We start from the raw sequence: 21821 nt of genomic DNA on the forward strand, positions 1-21821 counted from the left end.
CTCAAAATCTCCAGCTTTGGGGCTATGAACAACAGATCTTCATCCGCCATGGTAGTATGGAATTAAATGTTATTAACTGCAGTATGGAGCTGAGGTTGGTCTGTGTCCATGCTGGGAAGATGATAGAGCTTTTCTTCAGGGACAGAAGCAAACGGAACAGTAGCAGCTTGGCTTCTGCCCACCTAGCGTATTTAGCTTGGTGGGGTTCTTCCCCATAAAGGAAAATGCTGTTCAGCAGAAAGTTGCTGGTGCCCTGTGTGGGCATCAGGACAGGTCCCAGGTGTAAAAGAGAGCCTTGCTGGTAGGTAACAGGTATAGAAGAGGAAAGAGATCCAAAGTCCTCCCTCTGCTGTTGCCTGTATCACTGACACTGCTTGGTGCAGTCAGAAGTGAAGAATAAGACACACAAATGCATTCAGCTACTGCCCTAGTGTTACAGTATAAGCAGAAATAAATACCTTGTCTTTATTTATCTTGTGGGTATGGAGGAGTAAGGCAGAAATGCAATTTATTTACCTTTGCCCTCTTTCTTAAATCCCTTTCAAGAGCTGATCATCCTTCCAGCAAAGAGCAAAGGCAGAAGACTTTGCTAGGACAGTCAACAGATAAAGCAATGGAAATTTTGTAGAGTTGTGCAAGGCTTCTCCCTTAGATATGAGTCCTTCAAAAATCATAGTCTCAAAAGTCAAACAGTAACCTGCTTCTCCTGCCTCTGCATGCTCTTTGCACCCTTCTGAAGCTGCTTGTGGGGATGGAATAATAATACTAATATTTAACAGACAGAAGGCTAATTATAGACAAACGAGGATATCCAAATGTTGGGATAAAAACACCTTAACGAATACATCAATATATGTAATAACTTACTTCCAGGTAATTGATAAGAACTTGCACCAGCATGTCACAGTAACACCTTCTCAAGTTTTTGAAAGAGGAGGAGAGATAAGTAAAAATGGGTCTTAAGCCATCATCAGAGTGTCTTTAATAACTGGATTAAAACTATATCTGTTATATAAATAAAATACATTATTTTTCCTCCAGAGGTGCATTATGTATGCCAATTCAAATGCATTAAAACTATCTTAATACTTCTTACTGATATATACACATTTTTTGTTTTTAAAAGTTTTTGTTGTTGGTGGTGGTTTTGTTTGTTTGTTTGTTTGTTTGTTTTTTACGTACAGTCTTCCACATCACTCAGAGAACATAGAAAATGGCACTGGTCATTGAAAATTCACAATGCTTGTAATATTACTATTATTACCTAATGATCCATTCATATGATGTGAATCCATTCCACCCAGTCCACTCATAGGTCCATCTGACCCTGGCCCCATTGGAAACTATAAAAGGATCAGACGTTAAAAACTGGTATTACTGTACAAATTTTTGTAGGTAATCTAATAAAAAGAAAAGATTCCCCAGGAAAAAAAATAGTAAAGGAAAAGTGCACAGTTCCAGCTCTGAATGTGAAAGTCAAGTGAAAGTCATATGTGAAGATGACAAAAGCATCATTGCTTTTGTTCACTTTTTCTGATTGCTGCCTTCCTGATTTTTTGAGAATTTCACCTCTGTAGGCTGGCATAAAATTTACAGACAATTTATAATTTATTTCAGTGCTTTGTGTATGATTTTCAAACCTGCTAGTGCTGATCTAGCTCTGTTCACACTGAAGTTACAGTGAAGTTTACTATTTTCTTCAACAAGTAGGTGATTAATTAACAGCTTTCAAATCCCACCCTATCTACACTGACAGTCAGACTACTCTGTTTTCTTTGCAATATGAGCCATTTCTGTGCAATCTCAGGTATTAACCTTAAATTTAGTTTTTCAAAAACTAAAAGGCATTAACATTATAAATATTTTTTAAAAATCAGTGAATAGTTATCTAGAAATATATATGTATCTGTTTTTTGAAGTTTTAGTGGCCTTTGCTTTTCAAAAGGCCCATAATATAAACTGTAATTAAGTGAAATATGGTTGTCATCAGAAAATACAATAAAACTGAAGTCATAGACAGAGATCAGAAAAGAAACAAGTTCTACCTAAGAAAACAGATTTTTGTCAGTACTAGAACTGCTAAAGTTTGGCCTAAAACAGAAATTTATTTCTTCTTAAAGATACTAATTTTATCCTTTTTTACAGAATAGCACAGTAGCATAATGTTGAGTCACTTTAAACATTTCTGTTAGGGGTGGAGACTTTTTTTATTATGAAAGTTTTAATCCTGAAGAAACTAATGCTTAGTGGCAGCTCCAAGGATGATGACATATCACAAATAATTCTATTGCACAGCAATGTGACAAACTAAGTCATCCCAAAGATCCACATGCACAAGTTTTTAAGATCTTTTCTGTATAGAAAAAGTGTCCCCACTCATTATTTTGTATGCATTTGCATGATTGATTTGAGAAACATTAAAAAGGACATGGTGGGAGGAAACAGCTAAAATGTCATCCATAAAAATGGAAAACTTAGTATTAAACATAGGTGATGGAAATGTAGTGGTTTGGATAAAACAAGGCTATATAATTCAAAAAGTATGTAACTCGATTCATATTTACATTAGGTCTGTTGGGTCCAGGTGGTACTGCATTCATTAAAGTGTACATGTTGTCTCCAGAGTTGGTTGAATCTGTAATAAGAGATTATTTTAAGTGCTAATATATATCTTTCAATAAAGCTACTCACCTAAGACAGTTCTTGCCATTCTATTCATATTATTTCTGTGCCTGAATCACTGATACACAGTGGCAATATAAAGGAAGACTTCATTCTTTTTCTATCTATTTCTACCACACAACACAGCTATGAAAAGAAATAATTGCAGTGGTCCCTGAGTGACTATTTCTAGACTGTAGTTCTACGTATGAATGTTAAAAGGTTTATAAATCACGAAGTATATGTAACTATTTAATTTCATAAACCCTTTTTCCTTGAGTTCCAAATTATTTCACTTGTCTTCAATATTCTCTGTAAGATAAAACAGGAGTTTCTTACTTATCAATACTTTCTGTAATTTGTTTTCTATCTGTAATAAATGATAAATAGCTTCTCATTATACAGACTTCAAGTTAGTATAGCAAATAGAATTTTTTATTTTCATCCATGTCAGTCTGTTAGATTTTGGACATATCTAGAGCATTGTGCACACTGAGTATATATCTAGGCATACTCAGTAAAGCATTATGCAAAGATCCTCACTAAGAACAGCTTTAACTGATGTAACTTCATGGTACAGTGTGGTGCAATGCTTCAAAATAAACCTGAGTCCAAAAATAAAACCATGCTGGCACAGTGTAGCGCCTAAGCTATTAATTCTGCCAAGAGTTCCACTGGGCACTGCTGTTGACACAGCTATATTGCCTCTCAGTCCTTGCCTTCCAGTCAGTGTACATGAGCTTTCAGGAGCAGCACCTCCAGAGTGAAAAGCAAGATGTAGTGAACAAGACATACAGAAGTTGTCTGGCTGAAATTAAGAAACCAGTAACTGAGAACTACTAGTAGATACAAATTATTTATTCTCATCTCCAACTTATCTGCTAACACATACAATCCTGAAACCCTTCATCAATATTTCTAAAAAAGAGAAGGGAAAAACACAGCAGATAGCAGACAAATTAGCAAAAACCTTTCTGGAGTGAACTTGACAAGAGATGGGCCATGTAATGAAAAAGCTTACTGAGAGGAGAATGACCTAAGAAAAGTTTAAATACATCCCTAAGCGGACAGCATAACTTAAAAATATATTGGTAATTCTGGAAAATCAGTACATCCACCGTATGTGCAAAAAGATTGAAGAATAACTAAGTACTCTGTACCTAGTTCCTCCAAAAGACCATTCCATCTCTTTGAACCAGAGTTTTGAACTCAAGCACACACAAAAGTCAATGCTGAGCTGTAAATCTTTTTCCAAGACAAGGCGATGGTGGGCTTTTGAGTCTGAAGTAGTGGAAGTGAGAAAGCCTGTATCTGACTGAAATGTGTTGGAACTGGGAACGTGGCCTGACCTCATGCAAGAATATGTTTGTACATGTGCAGTTAAAATCAAGTCTTTGTCTATTCTTTAACCTTTCTGATGCAGCTTTTTAGGTATTAATCAACCTTTGTGAGTAAGTAATTCCATTAGATACAGCCCACTATGTATGACTACGACATTAAATATACTGTTTGAAAAAGAGGGGAAACTCAAGCTTTTAACCTAAAATTATCAAAGTACCATTAGCACATAACAAATTATTTTAATGTTCGATGAGGTAGACAAGTTCTTCAACCACCAGGTCCTTCTGAAACATACACTCCTGCCTCTCCCCATGTTGTGCTGCCTCATGTACAAATACATACAGGGTGGCTGGGCCACAGGAACACTTGGAACTGTTTTTTCTCAGAGGCAAGTCAGTACCTTTTCAAAATTCTCAGGTAGCCAGTTCCCAAGTGTTTCCATATTTTGGAAAATAGAGTCTTAAAACATCTTGGAGTTTCCTTAATTGAAAACAGGGACAATTCCTCAACAGAAGCTTTATGTGAAATGAACTTGGACAGCCTAACAGGTGCTATAACTGCAGGGCTGACTATATTCAAATGCGCGGGCTGTCTTTAAGTTTTATGTTAAAGGAAATTCTAACCTTTAAATACCAGTTTGCAATAACTATCTTTTTCACTAATTATATGAACAAGGAAGCCCTATTCTTTATCTCAGGTTGCATTTTAAAGCCCTGGGATTGTAGTTAATGAAAGTATTATACTGGTGCAAGAAGTTTCCATAGCAAGTAAGAAAATTCCCTATCCTCTTGTGCTGCAGAGGACAGCAAGAACATGTCAGACATAAGGCCTGAGGATGCTATAACATCACTGAGGTGAATAGGTCCCTCTTGAAAGTGAGTTGCAAAGACAGATTTTGGCTAAAAGGAGTCTGAGTAGCTCCTGAATACTGTGTTACACAAGACATATTTGTTTCATCTTGGCAGGCTTCTGATATCGTCCATGGGGGAGGACAGCATCTTCCACATCTTGCAGTTCTTCCTTCATATCAGAATCTTTGCAGAACATCAGTGTAGTGAAATACATACATCTAGCTAACCATCTTTAAGCCTTGAGAAGCTAGCTGGCTGTCCTGAGTCTTCCCATCCTCTTTGGTTCTTCAAACCTTAGTCATAACGTGGACAATCTTTTGTGACCAGGTAGTCAAAATTGCAAGATACAAACCATTTACCTTGGGGAAACAATGGGACGGTGAAGTTCTGGGAACAGATCACTGCTAGGACACAACAGTGGCTCCTCTGGGACCTTACTCCTTCACTGTAGGACAGAGGAGGGCAATCTGTCCAGCGTGACCCTGCTGTCAGTCAGCTGAAATAGCCATGGGATGTAGCCATGCCTTTGAGTCACACATCGCCCAAGAACCACATTTGGTCAGGTCTATCCCACAGGATACTGTGGGGGTTTTTCACCAGATTCAGAAATCTGCTGATTTCCAACCTGGCAGGATCATTCCAAAGAACATCAGCAAAAACTAACAAAGATTGTGTTTTTTGTCTTTTTTTTTCCTTGCTACTGCTGAAATCATACAATAAAAGATCACTCAAAAGTCAGAGAAATTAATTGTTTTGAACTGCATGGATACAATGATTTGTGTCTGCAACAGCAGGGATAGAAAAACAGTGAAAGAGCAGGAAACAAGCTGATACAGAAAGTACAAAGCTAATAATTTCTCATTAACTGATTCATTATGAAAATCAAAGTCTGAAAAAATAATGTACTTCCTAAAATCTCTTCTAATTTTCCTTTATTATTTCTGAGAATATTTCAATACCTGCTGGACTAGGCATGATAGGTGTTCCTGGTGGCCCTCCACCACCTGGGGGACCCTAGAGAGTATAGAAAATGTCAGTTAGCAAGAGAGGAAAAAACACCACAGAAAATATGAACACGGTAGAAATGAAAACAAAGTGTCATGAATGTCCTGAGTCACTCTGATAAAACATACACATTTTCTGATAAATTAGCAAAACAACTCATAACAGATTAAGACAATGTAATTGCTCAGCAAGCTCTGACATAGACTTATGTATACTGACCCAAGAATATTCATTAGTCAGTAAGTATGCATCATGCTGTAAGTCAGGCAAAAGAAATATTTGGACTAGGGCTTGAGACTACTATACTTAATAACCTCAACTGATTTTTGTTACCACTGTTTTTTAACCAGCATTTATGTTTTGTTGTACTTGGCACAACAGTAGCCGGTGTTTGCTAAGCACAAAGTGAGGTGGTGTCTTATGGGAAGAGAAGAGGCTAGTCACCGTAAGAAAGGTTTTGCTTTGAGGCATACTTGGTATCTCCATGTCCCAGACAATTTAATTCAGTTTGTATAATATTCTGCATTTTTAAAAATAACATCCATATACGCAATTCCTTCTCAAACTAATGACAAATGGATTAAAAAAAAAAAAGTCAATTTAATGCTGGCTGTATAAATTTGGGTACAGTCATGTGACTTGTCAAGACTGCTAAATCACACATTAAAAACAAAACAAAACAAAACAAACAAACAAACAAAAAACACAAAGGAGTATTATTTTCCTAGTTTCAGGCATTTCTGCGTTACAAATCTGTTTATGCATAAACACTGTACACAGATGGCTCTGGTTGTTAAACAAGCTTATTAAGGTTCTTTAAAAATGTCTCCAGTATTTTTACTCTGAACGTCAGAGCAAACTATTAGTTTAGTAAGAATAGAATCATAACTTCTTGCTTTCTATGTTTGCAGATCCACTAATACTTTTAAGTAACATGAAAAACTACCAAATCAGTTTGATAAAAATGTCTAGGCCAAAAACCATCAGTAAGCCAATAAATACAAACTCCCCCTCCTTTCCATATTAAAAAATACACAGATTGGTAACAACGGGTAATTATTTCCATTGCTACACAGGTGATTATTCCCATTGCTACATGATTGTTATTATATTTTATCCCTTTTGTTGTATTTTAAAATAGCAGGCATACTGCTCTAAACAGTACCAGTTTTTTTTTCAGTGGTACTGAAAATAAAGGTTTGGTTATTCCTGTCTGCTTACAAGGACTTTACTGGTATTTGTTATAATTCACTAAGATATTTTGGAAGAAGACAGACAAGTTGTGGATTTAAAACAAAAGATACTGTTTACTGTAAATAGTGATTTACTAAAAATAACATTTCTTACAAAACATGCAGCAATAATACTCTAGCATACACTATTTTCAGAAAATCAAAGTCTGTAATGTAGCAGCCTTCTGACTGATACCACTCCTCCCCAGATTCGTTCAAGCAAAATACTTAACACTTCAAAGGTAAGCATCTCTGTTCGCCAGTAAGCGATTAACTCACAGTTAATTGTAAATGAAACAGAAGTATTTCACCCAGAAGCAGCAGCATTCTTGCAGTCAGTCAACATATGTACACCTCTCTGCCCTTACATGTAACACCACCTACTAGTTCTTTATCTTGTGCTCTCCCATTTTTTGTGAACTAAGAAAGATCACTGAGAATTTTTCATAAAGTGTGCTAGAAAAATGGCTTGCTCCACCATAAAATACACAGATCAGCTTACAAAAATCAAGGCATAATCACAACTTAACTTCATACTTCCAGTAGCTACAAAGCTTTTTCCCTCCAAATTACAATTGAATCAGTAACAGCAGTGTTAGAACTGGGCATGCCAAAAGCGTCTGAAAGGTTTATTCAGCCACCAGCAAAAAAAATCCCCCGTTTCTTTTGTAGAGCTACAGATTCGAACAGCTACAGAATTCAAAGGAACCTTTGGATCAATTATGTGACTATCTGGCTAGCACAGTCTGTGACTCTTCATCCATGTACTTGTGCACTAAGCTCCCTAACATGATATTTTTAGGTTTATATATATTTTTCAGCATGATATAAAGAAACCACTAACTGGTCACTTATTAGAAAAGTTACTTATCTTCACTATTACTACTAGCATCTAATTTAAAATTTGTGTTTACTCTCATTGTTTGTATATCTTCCCATCTTAGAAAGCCTACTTGTACCAAGTATTTCCTCCCTGAGAATGTATTTGTATATAATGAAATTATTTCTCAAAAAGCTGTCTGATAAAATAATCAGAATAAATGTCCAAAAGCACGTCACTCCAGAACACGAGCCCCTTTGCTAAAAAGATGCTTTGAGAGCTCTCCAGCCCATACCAGCACCTAGATGCTTGCTCCTGGGTCTTGCTCTTGAAAGCTCCTTCCCCTTGGTCTTGCTTATTTGGTTGTCTGTTTGGCTGGCCCTCATGTGTTCCATTTTCTAAAGCTCAGAGAGCCTCTCTGAAGCAAGGCCACTTCTCTCAGTGTAAGGCAAGACATGCACAGTCCAAGCGCTCATGCTGGCAAAGGACTTGGCCCACCTCAACTGCTCCAACACTGCCCTCTGTGACAGGCAGCCTCAGCTCTGCATGGAGCTCCACAGGTGAGTGAGTGTCCCTTAATCTGTTTTGGGCCAACCACACCGATTTAGCAAAGACCTGTTTTTTTTTTTTTAAATGCTTACATCAACTTGCATTGTTTTGAATGAAGAGGGTCACTCATCCAAGGAACTTCAGTGGCAGATCTGAAGGAGTAGCAAACTACAGAAGAGTGGGGACAAAGAATCAGGCAGCAACCTTTCCCATTGGAACCGCTGGAGTTCACAGAGCACATCTGCTCAGAAGCTCAGGATTTTTTCCAGTACTTCAGACTTTTCTGTGTCTCTTCCTTGCATCTTTGCATATATTTTAATTTTCCTTCAGTGTTGCATATCAGATGTTTCAATGAATTCTATGTTGCACATTCCAGCTTTGGTCTCATCATTGTCAGTGAATGAAGCAAAATCAACTTGTTACTCTTATTCCTTCCCTTCTCTCTATGCATTGAAATGTGGTGATGTCCTTTTGTGTCAAAGTAATTTATCCCAGCTAACCTTTGGCTTGACGTGAGTACACCAACAGAGTCCTATAGTACATCATGCATTTTACTTAGTTTTGCTTCTTTAAAATTAATTTCTATAGTAAGTCCTTTTCTAATTTTTCAGGACTTCATACCTTTCCAAAACTAGAATACGAAGTCCAATGTTCCATATTAAAAATCTGCAACAGTAACTGATCACTAATACCTAGGGCAAAACTAGCAAAAACACTCTTCCCAACAGAAAGAACTTTCTGAAGATCTTCATTAGAAGAACCTGTTTGGAGATCAGCAGATTTAGATTGTTCCCACTACAGATGTGGCAAATGAACCCTAGAATTATGGACACTTAACAGGAACATAACCTTTTTAGCAGCTAATTGTTTAAATAAAAGACAAAAGAAATATCTTTTATCTAAACTAAACAAGCTCATCCTTGAACTCGTCCTTCAGCATTTGCTATGCAGGATCATCTTTCTCATGAAGAAATTAAGAGAAACCTATAACTAGCACAAACAGATTAAAAAAAAAATACACTTCTATATTGTCCTCATGGTGAAAGACTTGCTATTTCCATCTTACAAAATAGCTTCACATTTTATGTTGACTTAAGCCAATATGCAGCAGTTGTCTAACCTTCAGATGATAAAACATGAAAAATCAAAAGAGAAGTCTACGGAAGCCTTACTGGCCAACAAAGATTGGAATCCAACGGACTTGCAAACAAGAACGACGTACGACAAATGGCTTCAGAAGGGAGATAACATTCTCTGCCCCTTATACTCTGACTTCAGTACTGAACGTGACAAAAATATATGAAGCACTATGACTTACAAAAGTACACTAGAACTACAAATATTCCAAGTCCAACAATAACAATAACAATAAAAAGCCTAAACAAAAAGCATAAACAAAGCTAATCTCTCAAGAAATGGACAGAAAACAGCAGTACATACTCCAACAAAGACTTTCGTTGTTAGGTAAAATGTTTTTGTGGAATTCCAGAGAGACAATTGGCATTTTTTGGTCTTTTGAATGACTGTCTGATGCTGGACACTTACAAAGTTTTAACTATTTCATTCTAAAGTATAGACTAGGAAAAAGCCAAAAGACCGACTAATCCGTGATAAATTAAGACAATGTCTGTGAAATAAAGACATAACAGACCATGGAGAAAAAAGATTTTTCAAGTCTCCAGAAGGTAATTATAAGAGTAAAAATTTACCTAAAATGTTAGCTATTAGGACTCATTTATATATCCTCGGGGAGACAAAAGCTTGTTCTAATTCTTCAAATTAATTTTTTCCCAGAGAAGTACAGAAACGCATACACAATACTGTGTTTCCAAGAAAGCTGTTGGTTTTTTTTGTTTGTTTGTTCATTACTTATTATTCAAGACAATATATTGTATTGGTTATTATAAACATATGTTGAAATAAAACAGCACTCAGGGCAATTTTGACCAGACTGATAATGATTCTAGCAATAAACATCAACATATGCACCATAGATGGTAGACAAAATACTAAGTGCAGATCAGCTGTTCAGTTCTCAACCAATACACAAGGGTTCTTCTTAACATCTGGACTACCATTTCTTTGCCTAAATAAAATGTAGCATCTATTCTAATAAGCAAACACATACAAGTGTACTTACTACATAGTTCCCAGGAGATGCTGAAGAATAAGGTATCTGAAACATCAACAGAAACAAAACTGTAATTTCTTTTGCAGTGAAATGGAGTCCAAATCTACATTTATGGACAGTTGTAGCTTAATGTGCATTTGTTTAATTTATTTCAAATATATTGTTAAAGATGATGGAAACATACTATTGTCGTCAAATACAAACCCCTTTTCTTTTCAACAACTTGTCATTATAAGTATGCTCAAGTCTAAAATTTGCAATTTAGACATAAACTGAATTTAACACCAAATACTTAAAAATATTTATATTTAAGAATACTGTGCTCTGGTAGCCACTCTAATGAAGTCAATATGAATAACATAATTCATACATTAAAATGTATGCAGGCTGAGGTCTGGTATCTGTTCCTATTCTTTTGTAATTAGTAAGACATGCATTTTGAACAACAAACATCACTCTTAAGATACCAAATCACAAATTCCAGTACCAATTTCATTCCTTGTGTCTATTACAAAATGTTATTATTATTGTGGGAGGCAGAATAAGCTCTGTAAAGATCTGCAAGCTAGAGTGAATGGCTAAGCTGTAAGATTATTAATGTAATATGCTTTATAAGGTGGAAACTTAAGGAGCACATACGTGTATGTAAGTCAATGGGACTGTAGTATCATCCTGTACGTGGACTGAATTTGTATGTTCTCACGTACACTTAATCTTGATTAGTATCTGGACCATAAAAGGAAAGCAAACCTTGTTTCTTTCACCCTAGATGATACTGATTTTATTTCTTTGCATTACTCTTTCTTTTTTTTTTTCTTTCCTTCTTTTATTTTTTATTTTTTTTTATTTAAAGAACAGTGTTCTAATTTCATGTCAAATTCAATTATTGTATTTGTTACAAAGGACATTGGGAGAAATTGAATTGCCTATGAATAACCCAGTTTTATTCTTTATGCAACAGTCTTTTCAATGATTCTCTCCAAAGAAACACAGAGCACAGCTATTATAGAAGGATGGGGTAAGAAGTAACTGAATTGACCAAATGCAAAATTATTTTGTAGAATAAGCATCTTACATATTTGTAGATAACTTATCAGCCAATTCATTTTCACATGTATCTATTACTAGACTTCTCAATAATTTTGTAGAGAATATTTCAACTGTCAGTTAAAAAATATCCTAACAACCATCTTATTTCAGTACACACAAAAGAAAACTGAGAAAGATTTTCAGCTCTTTTTTTTCCTAATTGTCATTCAGTATAATTAAAAATTCAAAATTGAGAACAGAAAGAACCAGTCCAGTCTGTTAAATCAGACCTACCTTATCCTGCTGCAAAGTGCTAAAAAGGGAGACGTTTTTACACTAATGATATATGACCAATGAATGAAAATTGAAACTTTACCTTTGTATTTTCTGAAGAAATACCAGGTACCGTTTTTCACATGGGATACCTTACCGACCATCTCTTCCTTCAAGCTGCTATTAGACTACCTCATTTTTCATTTGTTCCAACAAAATTCAATAAAGTGCACTGCTTGTTACAAAAAGCGTATTAAAATGGTTATGTCTACAATTCCACCTTCCCTAGTTAACAGGAGCAAATGTGCTTTTATTATATGAAATATGTGAGCACACATTAAGCTGATCGTCCCACGTTGTCATTTCTGTAGAGCTTGCAAGACAGACAGTTTTGTCCTAACTCTTCCTACTTGCACTGAAGGAAGCTAGAAGGTATAGAAGGTATTTTAAATATCCCCCAGGGTAGCCTTTGTGTTAGCGAAGGTCTGTAACTTATGTGGAGATGCAGTGTGGCTGCATGATTATGAATAGAGCTGGATATTTGCAGGTCAGTGAGTTCTCTGTTAAGACATGCTCCTCACTGTTCCTACTCTGCATTAGGATTAGTGGAGGTCAAAAACAAAAACCATGCAGTATTTTTATTTGTTGAATTTATTTTTTTTTCCTGGTATGTTGATGAGAAATAATTCTCTGAATATATGATGATTTTAGTATGTTTAAATATTTACTTACAGAATTGGCATTGGTTGGGTTTGGCCAAGGTCTACCACCCCCAGGGCCCCTGTAAGAGAAGACGAAAGATGAGATACAGAACAATCCCCGGGCTTCTGACCTGTTCTAAGGAAGCAAATGTTTCAAAGCAGTCTGTTTCCAGAGCAAGATAAGAGATGGCTTTTTTCAAATGACATTAAAGAGTGATTATCAACGATAACTTCACCAAGCTACAGTGCTACAGAAAAGTTCCCATTGTTGCACTACTTTCTTTGCTTAATCAGTATATGAGCTGATGAAAGGTGATTTATTTATGACTACAGCCCTGCCATTTACCTTGCAGACATCTCGTGTCCTAACTCATTCTGTGTGCGTGTGTGCTTTTCAGGACACCACCGCCAGAACAAGCCCTTTGCCAGCAAATACCCTGCCAGTGGCCAGCCTGGAAGCGGCCAAGCTCTGCATTGGTTCCAGGCACCAACAAATTTAGGAAGCATCAGACATCCCCCTTTCATATCCTCAATGGAATGATTGGAAAAACATTGCAAATTTGTGTCTCTTGAAATGTTTTCCTAGTGTTTGGGGAGAGTTTAACTCTGTTTACAACATTTTAGTGTGCTAAAAAAGTCTTGAAAAGAGTGAAATACATGTTCCAAAATTCTTTGAGTTCTCAGGAAGAGTGTTTTTCTTTCAACTTTATTAACATTTTTATAATATTTGGAGGAAGTATCACATGTTCCACAAAAAATCTCATTATAGTACAGACCAAAGCAGAAATTTACAAAAATATAGGTTTAATTTCAGTCATGAAACTGTATTCTTGCTTAAGTAATGAAGTACCTTCCTGAAGAATTGTGGATGCATGCATGTATTGAGTATGGGTCTAGAATACTGCAAGTATAGCAAGGTTTCATTTGTGGAAAGAGCGCTTTCCTTACAAACATTTTGGTAACAATTATTCTTTAGAATAACAAGCCACAAAAAATATGTTGCTCTAATATGTGTCTGAGAAGCACAGCAATAGGGTGTATATATATATTTAATATATTTATTTATAAAAAATTGAAAGCATGACACTTTAAGCCTACATTTTAAACACATCTAGATAGGTATATAAAAATAGATTCCTACTTGATGAAGGATATGTTATCTCCAGAGAAGTCCCAGAAACATGAAATTTATCATAAACCAGGCAAAATGGAAATTTCAGACTTCTCAGACATTCTTGTTATGCTTGGCTCAAAGAGTGTATTTATGATTAAGTAGCAGTTTCCTAGCAGGAGGGACAAGAGTGCAACAGGCCAAAGAAGTCTTTGATAAAGCTTGCTCAGACTAAACATCAGACGAATGCTAACAGCAGAATAGAATGGGGAACGGAAAAAGGAAAAACTCTCCAGACAGAGCACCTATTTTTTTCTCACAGCTCTGGCTGTTCTTTTGAGTTTCTCTTTCTTAGCTGAGATCAGAAATATGGTTTGGCGGTTAGATGTTGTCTTGATGGTACTAGGCAGTCTTGAGGGAACTAAACTATATATGGGAAGAAAAATCTCCATGTTTTATAGTCGTAACATGTGAATAACCATAATTATTCCTGGTAGCATTACAAACTCCTAGTTATGTATAAATAAGACAAATTCATGTTTTGAGAGCCCTGTCAACTGAAAGGCTGAGCAGATGACAAAGCCTTTGCATTTAAAATGGCATTTTGGCCTCATTAGCTTTAGAAAAGGGACATTAGCCACAATAGCTTAGCAGACTTGGAAGAGTGATTTAAATACAGAGATAAAAGTAGATTTTATTAATGAGTTCAGGAAGTATTCTATTTTAAAGTTTTGCAAAAGTAAAACAATACGTATTGTTGCCTGAGGGATATAATATTGAATCTCTCTTATTTTTTTATTGCATTGTTGGCGAAACTATTACAAAGAAATTATCTCGAACAATGAACTGAAATAAATCAAGTGAATCATTCCATTTTATGATGCTCACATTTATGGGAGGTTGGAAAACAGAAATGTAGGAGGGGGTCTTTTTGCTGAAACACTTCCCCACTAGACGAGGAAGATATTTTTGAGTGCATTTTTCTCAGCTTCAGTGGTCCTTCCATGAAGGTTAAAAATCCATCGCCCTAGCAGCTCTCCACAGGTTACTTCACGCAGCATGTTTGCCGGAAGATACCTCCATGAAGGCTTTTAGCAATGGCCAGTGGCTGCCTTACTCTAGCCAGGAAAGGGACTCATGGCATCATGCAAGCAGTGCCTGGCACAAGTGGATTTTGCAGATGCAATACTCAGCAATTTCTCCTCTGCTAATAACATGGGAAATATTAGGTGATCTTTTTTTTTCTTTTCTGTCACATGCCGTATGTGGTTTGTTGGATCCTCTTTTTCTGAGAAACCAGCAGTGTTTCTAACAATACTCAAGTTGGTTTTCACCACAAAACCCAGCAACTGTTTGTGTGACATTAAATGACACAAAGATATCTACTGAAAAACATCATATGGAAAATGGCCATGACTACACTGCAGATTACTGTGAAGCATGGATAAATTAAAAAGCTGACTCAGATACATGACTGGGTTAACCACAGCAACATGGAAATTTAGGTGGGTTTTATGAGAAGACTGGGAAACAAATTCCTCTCAATCACGGTACCTCTGGCGAGCATGCAAGTTTTTTTAGAGCTAAGCTCACAGAATCACAGAATCACAGAATCGTCTAGGTTGGAAGAGACCTCCAAGATCATCTAGTCCAACCTCTCTCCTAACACTAACAAGACCTCCACTAAACCATGTCACTAAGGACTACATCTAAACGTCTTTTAAAGACCTCCAGGGATGGCGACTCAACCACTTCCCTGGGCAGCCCATTCCAACGCCTAACAACCCTTTCAGTAAAGAAGTTCTTCCTAATATCCAACCTAAACTACATAAAGCCTGCGTTATCCTGCAGGCTGCACTGCTGCTGTTTCCAGTGAGGAAACTCACCTTTCATCTAAAAAGCTGTCGGAATTTGCAAATTTACTGGAAGTCATGGACAGCTCTAAGTATAGACTCAGAAAACTCTAGCAGATTGCTTGAAAGCCATATGGTTTATATAGAGCATAATGTTGTTAGCTTATAAAACACATGAAAAAGCTACCTGCAATTTTTTTCTAATTCAATGCACGCTATTTTTTTTTTTAATAAAAATATTTATTTTGGAAGTATGAATAGTCATAAAAGATTATTATGATTGCTCTGCTTCTAAAATATGAGTAATTTACAAAATATCTACCACTACGACTAATTGCAAATGCAATCTGTCCTTAAGGTTAGTCCTGTACCCTTGACTACAGTACTTGGAAAAAAAAAGTCCAGCATTTCAGTTTCCTAATGGACAAATATATTCCATCAGAAATTAAACCTCTAGATACAAGTTTGTGAACTGCAGTTAAAAAAATAAAATCACATCTTTTTCCTTTCAGGCATGACTGAGATATTCTTAGTGCTTGATACAGCACCACTGCAGGCCATTAAAAAGTGCCTGAGAAATGCAACAATGCTCCCTGAAATTTGCTGTTTTGTTCCTAAAGAGGCCAGCTTACCATGAAGAAATAATATCTTACTAAAAATGGCTACACCAAGTTTCAGCTTAAAATCTTATAGGTAAAATAAAGTTATTTTTTAAAAGATATAGCATATGTATCTGCTGTTTAAAGCAGTAATCTGATCTGCATTACCTGGGATGGAGCAAGGAATTATTTATCAATACTACATTTGTGGAGTATATGTTCATGAACTGAAATACAGTCTATGAACTCTCAGGCTAGTTGCTACAATTTTTAACAATAAAGAACAGTTTCTCATCCAGAAAAATGTAAAATTGTATTTGGCTGATATTCTGCTCTTAGCCAGAACAGCTTCCTTTGAAGCTTTCCCAGGAGAAAAAGCTGGATGTAAAATGGCATCTGCTTTTTGTAGAGTCCATGCTTTTATATTTTAACATTGCCAGAAAGCCAAAAACATTGAATACAACAGTGCAAAATCTTAATGTATGATATATGGCTATGTGAAGACAAACATAAGTTAACATAAGGCAATAATTTTATGTATAGTTATCTTCTTTTCCTAGAAATGTAAGTACACTAAATGATGTACAGCTTTCTCAGAGCTGTGCATTTGGTGAGTTGTAAGGGGTAATACAGAGAATGAGCTGAATGAACATGGGTGCATCTGTTGCTACTGCCCACAGGTCATTTGCAGATGCGCTCTGCCCTGATTCTGTATGCAGAACAGGCCAGAAGACGAGTCTTTACTATGGCTGCAGGGTAACAACAAGCCTGACAGCAGAAACTTTACAAGGAATGAATGTGATGTCCAGAAATAAAATTAAAGGAAGCCTGGTCCACATCAACGCCTTTGTTCTTCTTTGGATCTGTGTATGTCCCTCCATTTGACAGAAGAAAAATAAATGTTTGGTTTCATTAAAAAAAAAAATCATGTAAGCAAGGCATGCAATAATCTAACTCCAAAGGTCTGTGTTTCAGCATGTAGCATGGGTCAGCATATGCTATAGCATAATATTGCAGGATGAGCACTTTGGACTCCCTTATGCCTCCAGCATGCACTGTAATATGCCAAGGGGCAGCAGGAAGTCTTTTCAAAACCAAGCAACTGTACTCCAGCTGAGCTGGAGGAAAGATGAGGTTTGTAAAAAATGTACACAAGGGCAGCACATGCCTGATGAAACAAGGAGACTGCTACGGTTACCTGCTTCCTAACTGCTGTTCTACCTGGTGTTCTTCTCGGAAGACCAAACACTCTATCAAAGCTCATGAATTCCCTAAGCAAAGGTCTCCAGTTCATAGCATCCCCTTTAACATACAAGTTCAAAGGAAAATGTGCTTTTCCGTCACTGATTTAAAAGAACACCATCCATGGATGCTTACTGACTCAACATAAGATGAAACCTGCTTATTAAATGCTGCAATAGGGAAAATGTTAGTATTTCAACCCATAACCATCTTCTTTCTTTATGGCAAACAAGGAGTTCTTTTTGTCAGAAAACATGTTTGTTTGTTCTTTTTATGTGAAGAATAAACACGTTCTTCCTATCTCTCATTTATGTGGATAAGTATCCTCAAAATACCTTATCTATCCTCAGTTTTAATTCCAGAACATTTTATTTTAGGAAGCTACATTTTCTTTTCTTAAAACTAAATCTCCTCTTGGGGACAATCTGTGTAGTGCTTATATTATACTCACACTGAATTTCAATATCTTAATATTTTTTCTACATCAGTTTTATTTAAAAGAAGAAATGCCTACCCTTGGGAAGGTTCCTAAAATTGTCTGGAGTCCAATATATGATGCATATGATAGAGTTATGCCAAACTTTAGATTTTATTTGCTTCAAAAAATCAAAGTCTGTCCAGAAATCAGAAGAAATGAAGGACATGCTGGATTAGACTTTTTTTAATGGTGTTATCTATCTCAATACTTCATTTTCAGGTAATAACCTCTGGTCTGTGTTACACTAACAGTAATTATAGCAGCCCCTTAAAATTTCAGATTCTCTTATGAGAGAAATCTATATAATACAAGGATCTTTCTTTTTTTTTTTTTTTTTTTTAATAATTATAAAAAAAACTCCAGGCAAGCAAAGATTTATGGCAAGTGCAGAAGATTGCTCATCTTGAGCCAGTTGCTACGCTAAAATCCATAATTTAAATCTGGACTAGTAGTCCAGTAGATTAGTAGATTAGTCTAATTAGTAATTAGTAGATTAGTCTAGATACAGTAATTTTATATCTAAACTTTTTCTACATGCCTAAAAAGGGGGGTTGTCTACCTGTGTAAATGGAATAATATGATCCAATAACTAAATGCATGTCTGGAATATATCAATATAGCTTAACTGAACTCAGTTGATATCACTTGTTACCAGATGGTAATCCAGCCCCAGAAAAACTGGAAAACTTACACTCCTATCTGGAGTACCGTTCTATATGTTTAGAGTGGAAATAAACATAATCATGGAAATAAAGGCAGTAACAAAGAGAGAATCATCCACACTTTTTCATTCAAATATGCTTGTTTTTTTTTACAAAGAGCTCTAGACAATAGTTTTATTTTGCTAAAATTGTTTCTTCATTTTGCAGAAAAGAACCATACCTGTACCATTCTTTACAAAAAAGTAAAGTAAAACTGTAAATGATTATAATGTCACTTGTAAAAAAATGCATACATGGAAATATCAGTAACTGTACTGACAAAATATTCCCAGAATTTTAACTTTGACCTGTGAAAAAACTCAGTGATTGTACAGACTTGGAGGAACAGCAAAGGAGCCTGGAACAGATGCATGCAGAAGAAGGATGCTGCTGCAGGTTCACTTTTTTTCAGTTGCAGTTATTAGTCATCACAGCACATTACTTACCAAAACATGTTCTCCCTTGACTTATGTAACCCAAATGTTACTTCCACAATGAAATAATGATTTTCTAAATATTATAAGATTTTATTATTGTGCTTACATGTTCATTCCAGGCATCCCCGGGCCACCTAAAGCATTCAGTGGGGGTCTCATTGCACCTCCATAGTTCTGCAATGATAACCAAGGGTCAGACTACCACAAAACAAAAAAACAAAACCAAAGAGGAGGGGGAAAGAAAGGACAGCAGGTTAATGATATCCCTATACAACTGCTGACTGGATAGGCCAATGTAATTCATTCTTTCAGGAGTTTCCATTGTTGACTTTAAAAAATAATACTGTTAACCCCAAGGAGAAAGAATTACATTTACTACTCAAACAATAGGAATACACTAAGAATACTTAAAATGTAAATCCTTGCAGGAGGAATTATTTACATGTATAGAGATCAAGTCAATGGCCAGAGGGACAGCTTTTATAACGTATTCAACTTTTATAACAAGGAAGCTCATTCAAAATCAGAAACCTGGACTTGGGTTCTGAGATTTCTACATAATGGAATTTAAATAGAATCATTTTATTAGATTTTGTTAGGGTATCAATAAATGCTTATTTGAAATTCCACCATATGATATCACTTTTATAACATACAGCATAACCATTACATTTCTCTTCTAATCGGTCAATTCTAATGTCCAATGTGACTAATACAAAAATTACTTAATATGATAATGAATGTCATAGCATTGCCAACAAATGGATTGCCCATTGCCTATGAAATCAGAGTTTACGGTCTGATAACATTATGACAAAAGTTTAACTGTACTGTTTACATGAAAAACTGTAACTATTTTAATTCAGATGAATACAAGCAGAACAGCCTATCTCAGCTCACAATCTTAATGAACTCTGTATTCTGCATTTATTTTTCTTACTTTTTTTCTATGTTTTTCTGATATCCCAAAGAAATGATTAATAGTATATTTTCTAAAATGAACTTTGTTGACTTAAACATGTTAGCTGTGCATTTTGGAAAGCAAGGGGACAAGCCAATGATTTACTTAAAATATTTATGTCATTGTTTCCAATAATAAAAATGAATACACTCTAATTGTTATCCTTTACGACTATACTATAAAATACAAAATCTATATGACTTAGGCTTATGGGTATTCTCTACAATGGTCCCATTCACAAAGCCATGTAAACATGGCATTATGAATACATAGAAGAAATCCTACAGAGGTATTCAAATTATTGATCTGGTGCCGTTTGTAAGTAGAGTGATTACAGATAAACTAGTTATCTAGAACTGAAATGGAACTAGGAGATTGCTAACAACAGAAACCCAAAATATAAAATTTTCTTCATTGTTAAACAGTCCTGAAAGTGTACCATACAGAATTGGTTTGCAAGAACACATCCAGAGGTTGTAAATAGAGGTCCTCTTCCACAGCCAGAATTCTCTGATTCTATGATCCAACAGTGCCATCTGAAGCTAGTATTATCCATAGCTGCTGGACATAAATCACTACTCATTCATGAACTTTTGTGAGCAGCAGGCAGATTGATTGGTGTGCATGCTCAAGCAAAAGTCAGCTAGATTAAATCAAATCTCCTGTTTAACCTAAGTTATCCTAGAGAATTTTGCCTGAGCAACTCCTCTCTGTTGGAGGAGTAGGGCAGTAACTGGCACTCTCTGTAGGGCAATAACTGGTGGGTAGTCAAAGCATTTGGGTGCAGTAACATCTTCAGTTGGCAGTACTGGATCTGGAAGAGAACACAGGCCAACTATAACAAAACAGTAGTTCCAGATCTATTTTATTTAATTTTCCCATCTTGATTTGGAGTACTGAGCCATTCTCCCTATTTGGCCTGTCAGGTATCTCCCCTCCTTATTTTAGTTTAGGAATGATTAGTGTAGACCAGGGTTAAAGATCTTTATGGAATCCTGCACAACTGGAAGACTCCTAATCAAATGTACTTCCAACTCTAATTACTGCTAATTCTAATCAAATGTACTCTTTCATCCTAAAATAAGAGCACTTTCATTAAGGCTACTGATACACATGTTCTTTTAGCTGCAGCTATGCTCTCTGCCCTAATTTGTTCCTTGCAGATTTTACTTAAAGTCCCCACGACCGCTGTTTTTCTGGTAGTTTACTTGTTCATAAAAGGGCTCCCTAACATCAGATGGTCAAAACGAGACAGATTAGCCAAGACTTTATTTTTAAATATTTAAGATAACCCAATTATTTTTGACTTGAATGCATTAGGAAGCACATGAGAAGCTCACCAGCAAGTATGAGGGACTGGGTGTAAGTAGCCCATCACAACGTGCAGGGTGTACCTTGTTCAGGTGGTGTACCTGTGGCTTGAAAAAACCTGAACCTAATTCTTTGGAGCTTTTCACACATTCAAGCATTTACAACAGTACTCAGCTTTCAGCTTCATGTTTTTTAGTTTGGAAAGGTGTGGAATCATAAAACACAAAATGCTGAGACAAGCATTTCTGTATCACTACATTAAGTGCTTCCCAAGTTTACTGCCTGTGCAGCCAGGTAGCAGAGCCTCACATTCTGGGCACACCTAGGTCAACTTTACAGCACTGTAGCAAGAGGACCTTAAAGTAGGTGTGAAAGATCCATCAAATTTGTTTTTAGAACTGCATTCTGAGAACATCCTAAAAGCAACACATAAAGATAGATGATAATCCATTTATAGAAAAGTTTGAGTTGCAAGCTGAAATTTGTGTAGCTAAGTTACATTTTCCCCATTTTAAGAGGATATTTTGTAAAGAAA

The 21821-nt window shown here is 36.0% G+C and overlaps 1 protein-coding gene across 3 annotated transcripts in view; it reads right to left on the minus strand.

The window, feature by feature from the left end:
- The window catches only part of SSBP2 (single stranded DNA binding protein 2), a 180374-nt gene that overhangs the window by 10962 nt on the left and 147591 nt on the right, over nt 1-21821 (minus strand). For 2 of the 3 annotated variants that reach the window (XM_040542039.1, XM_040542038.1), the window contains 6 exons: nt 19121-19188; nt 12625-12673; nt 10600-10635; nt 5813-5867; nt 2565-2635; nt 1265-1343 (listed from right to left, as the gene is read on the minus strand). In XM_040542039.1, coding sequence (XP_040397973.1) covers nt 1265-1343; nt 2565-2635; nt 5813-5867; nt 10600-10635; nt 12625-12673; nt 19121-19188 — 358 coding nt within the window. The remainder of the gene's footprint in view (nt 1-1264; nt 1344-2564; nt 2636-5812; nt 5868-10599; nt 10636-12624; nt 12674-19120; nt 19189-21821) is intronic. The other variant, XM_040542040.1, reaches the window with a different exon arrangement.

The sequence above is a fragment of the Cygnus olor genome, chromosome Z, assembly GCF_009769625.2.
Source record: "Cygnus olor isolate bCygOlo1 chromosome Z, bCygOlo1.pri.v2, whole genome shotgun sequence".
NCBI lineage: Eukaryota > Metazoa > Chordata > Aves > Anseriformes > Anatidae > Cygnus > Cygnus olor.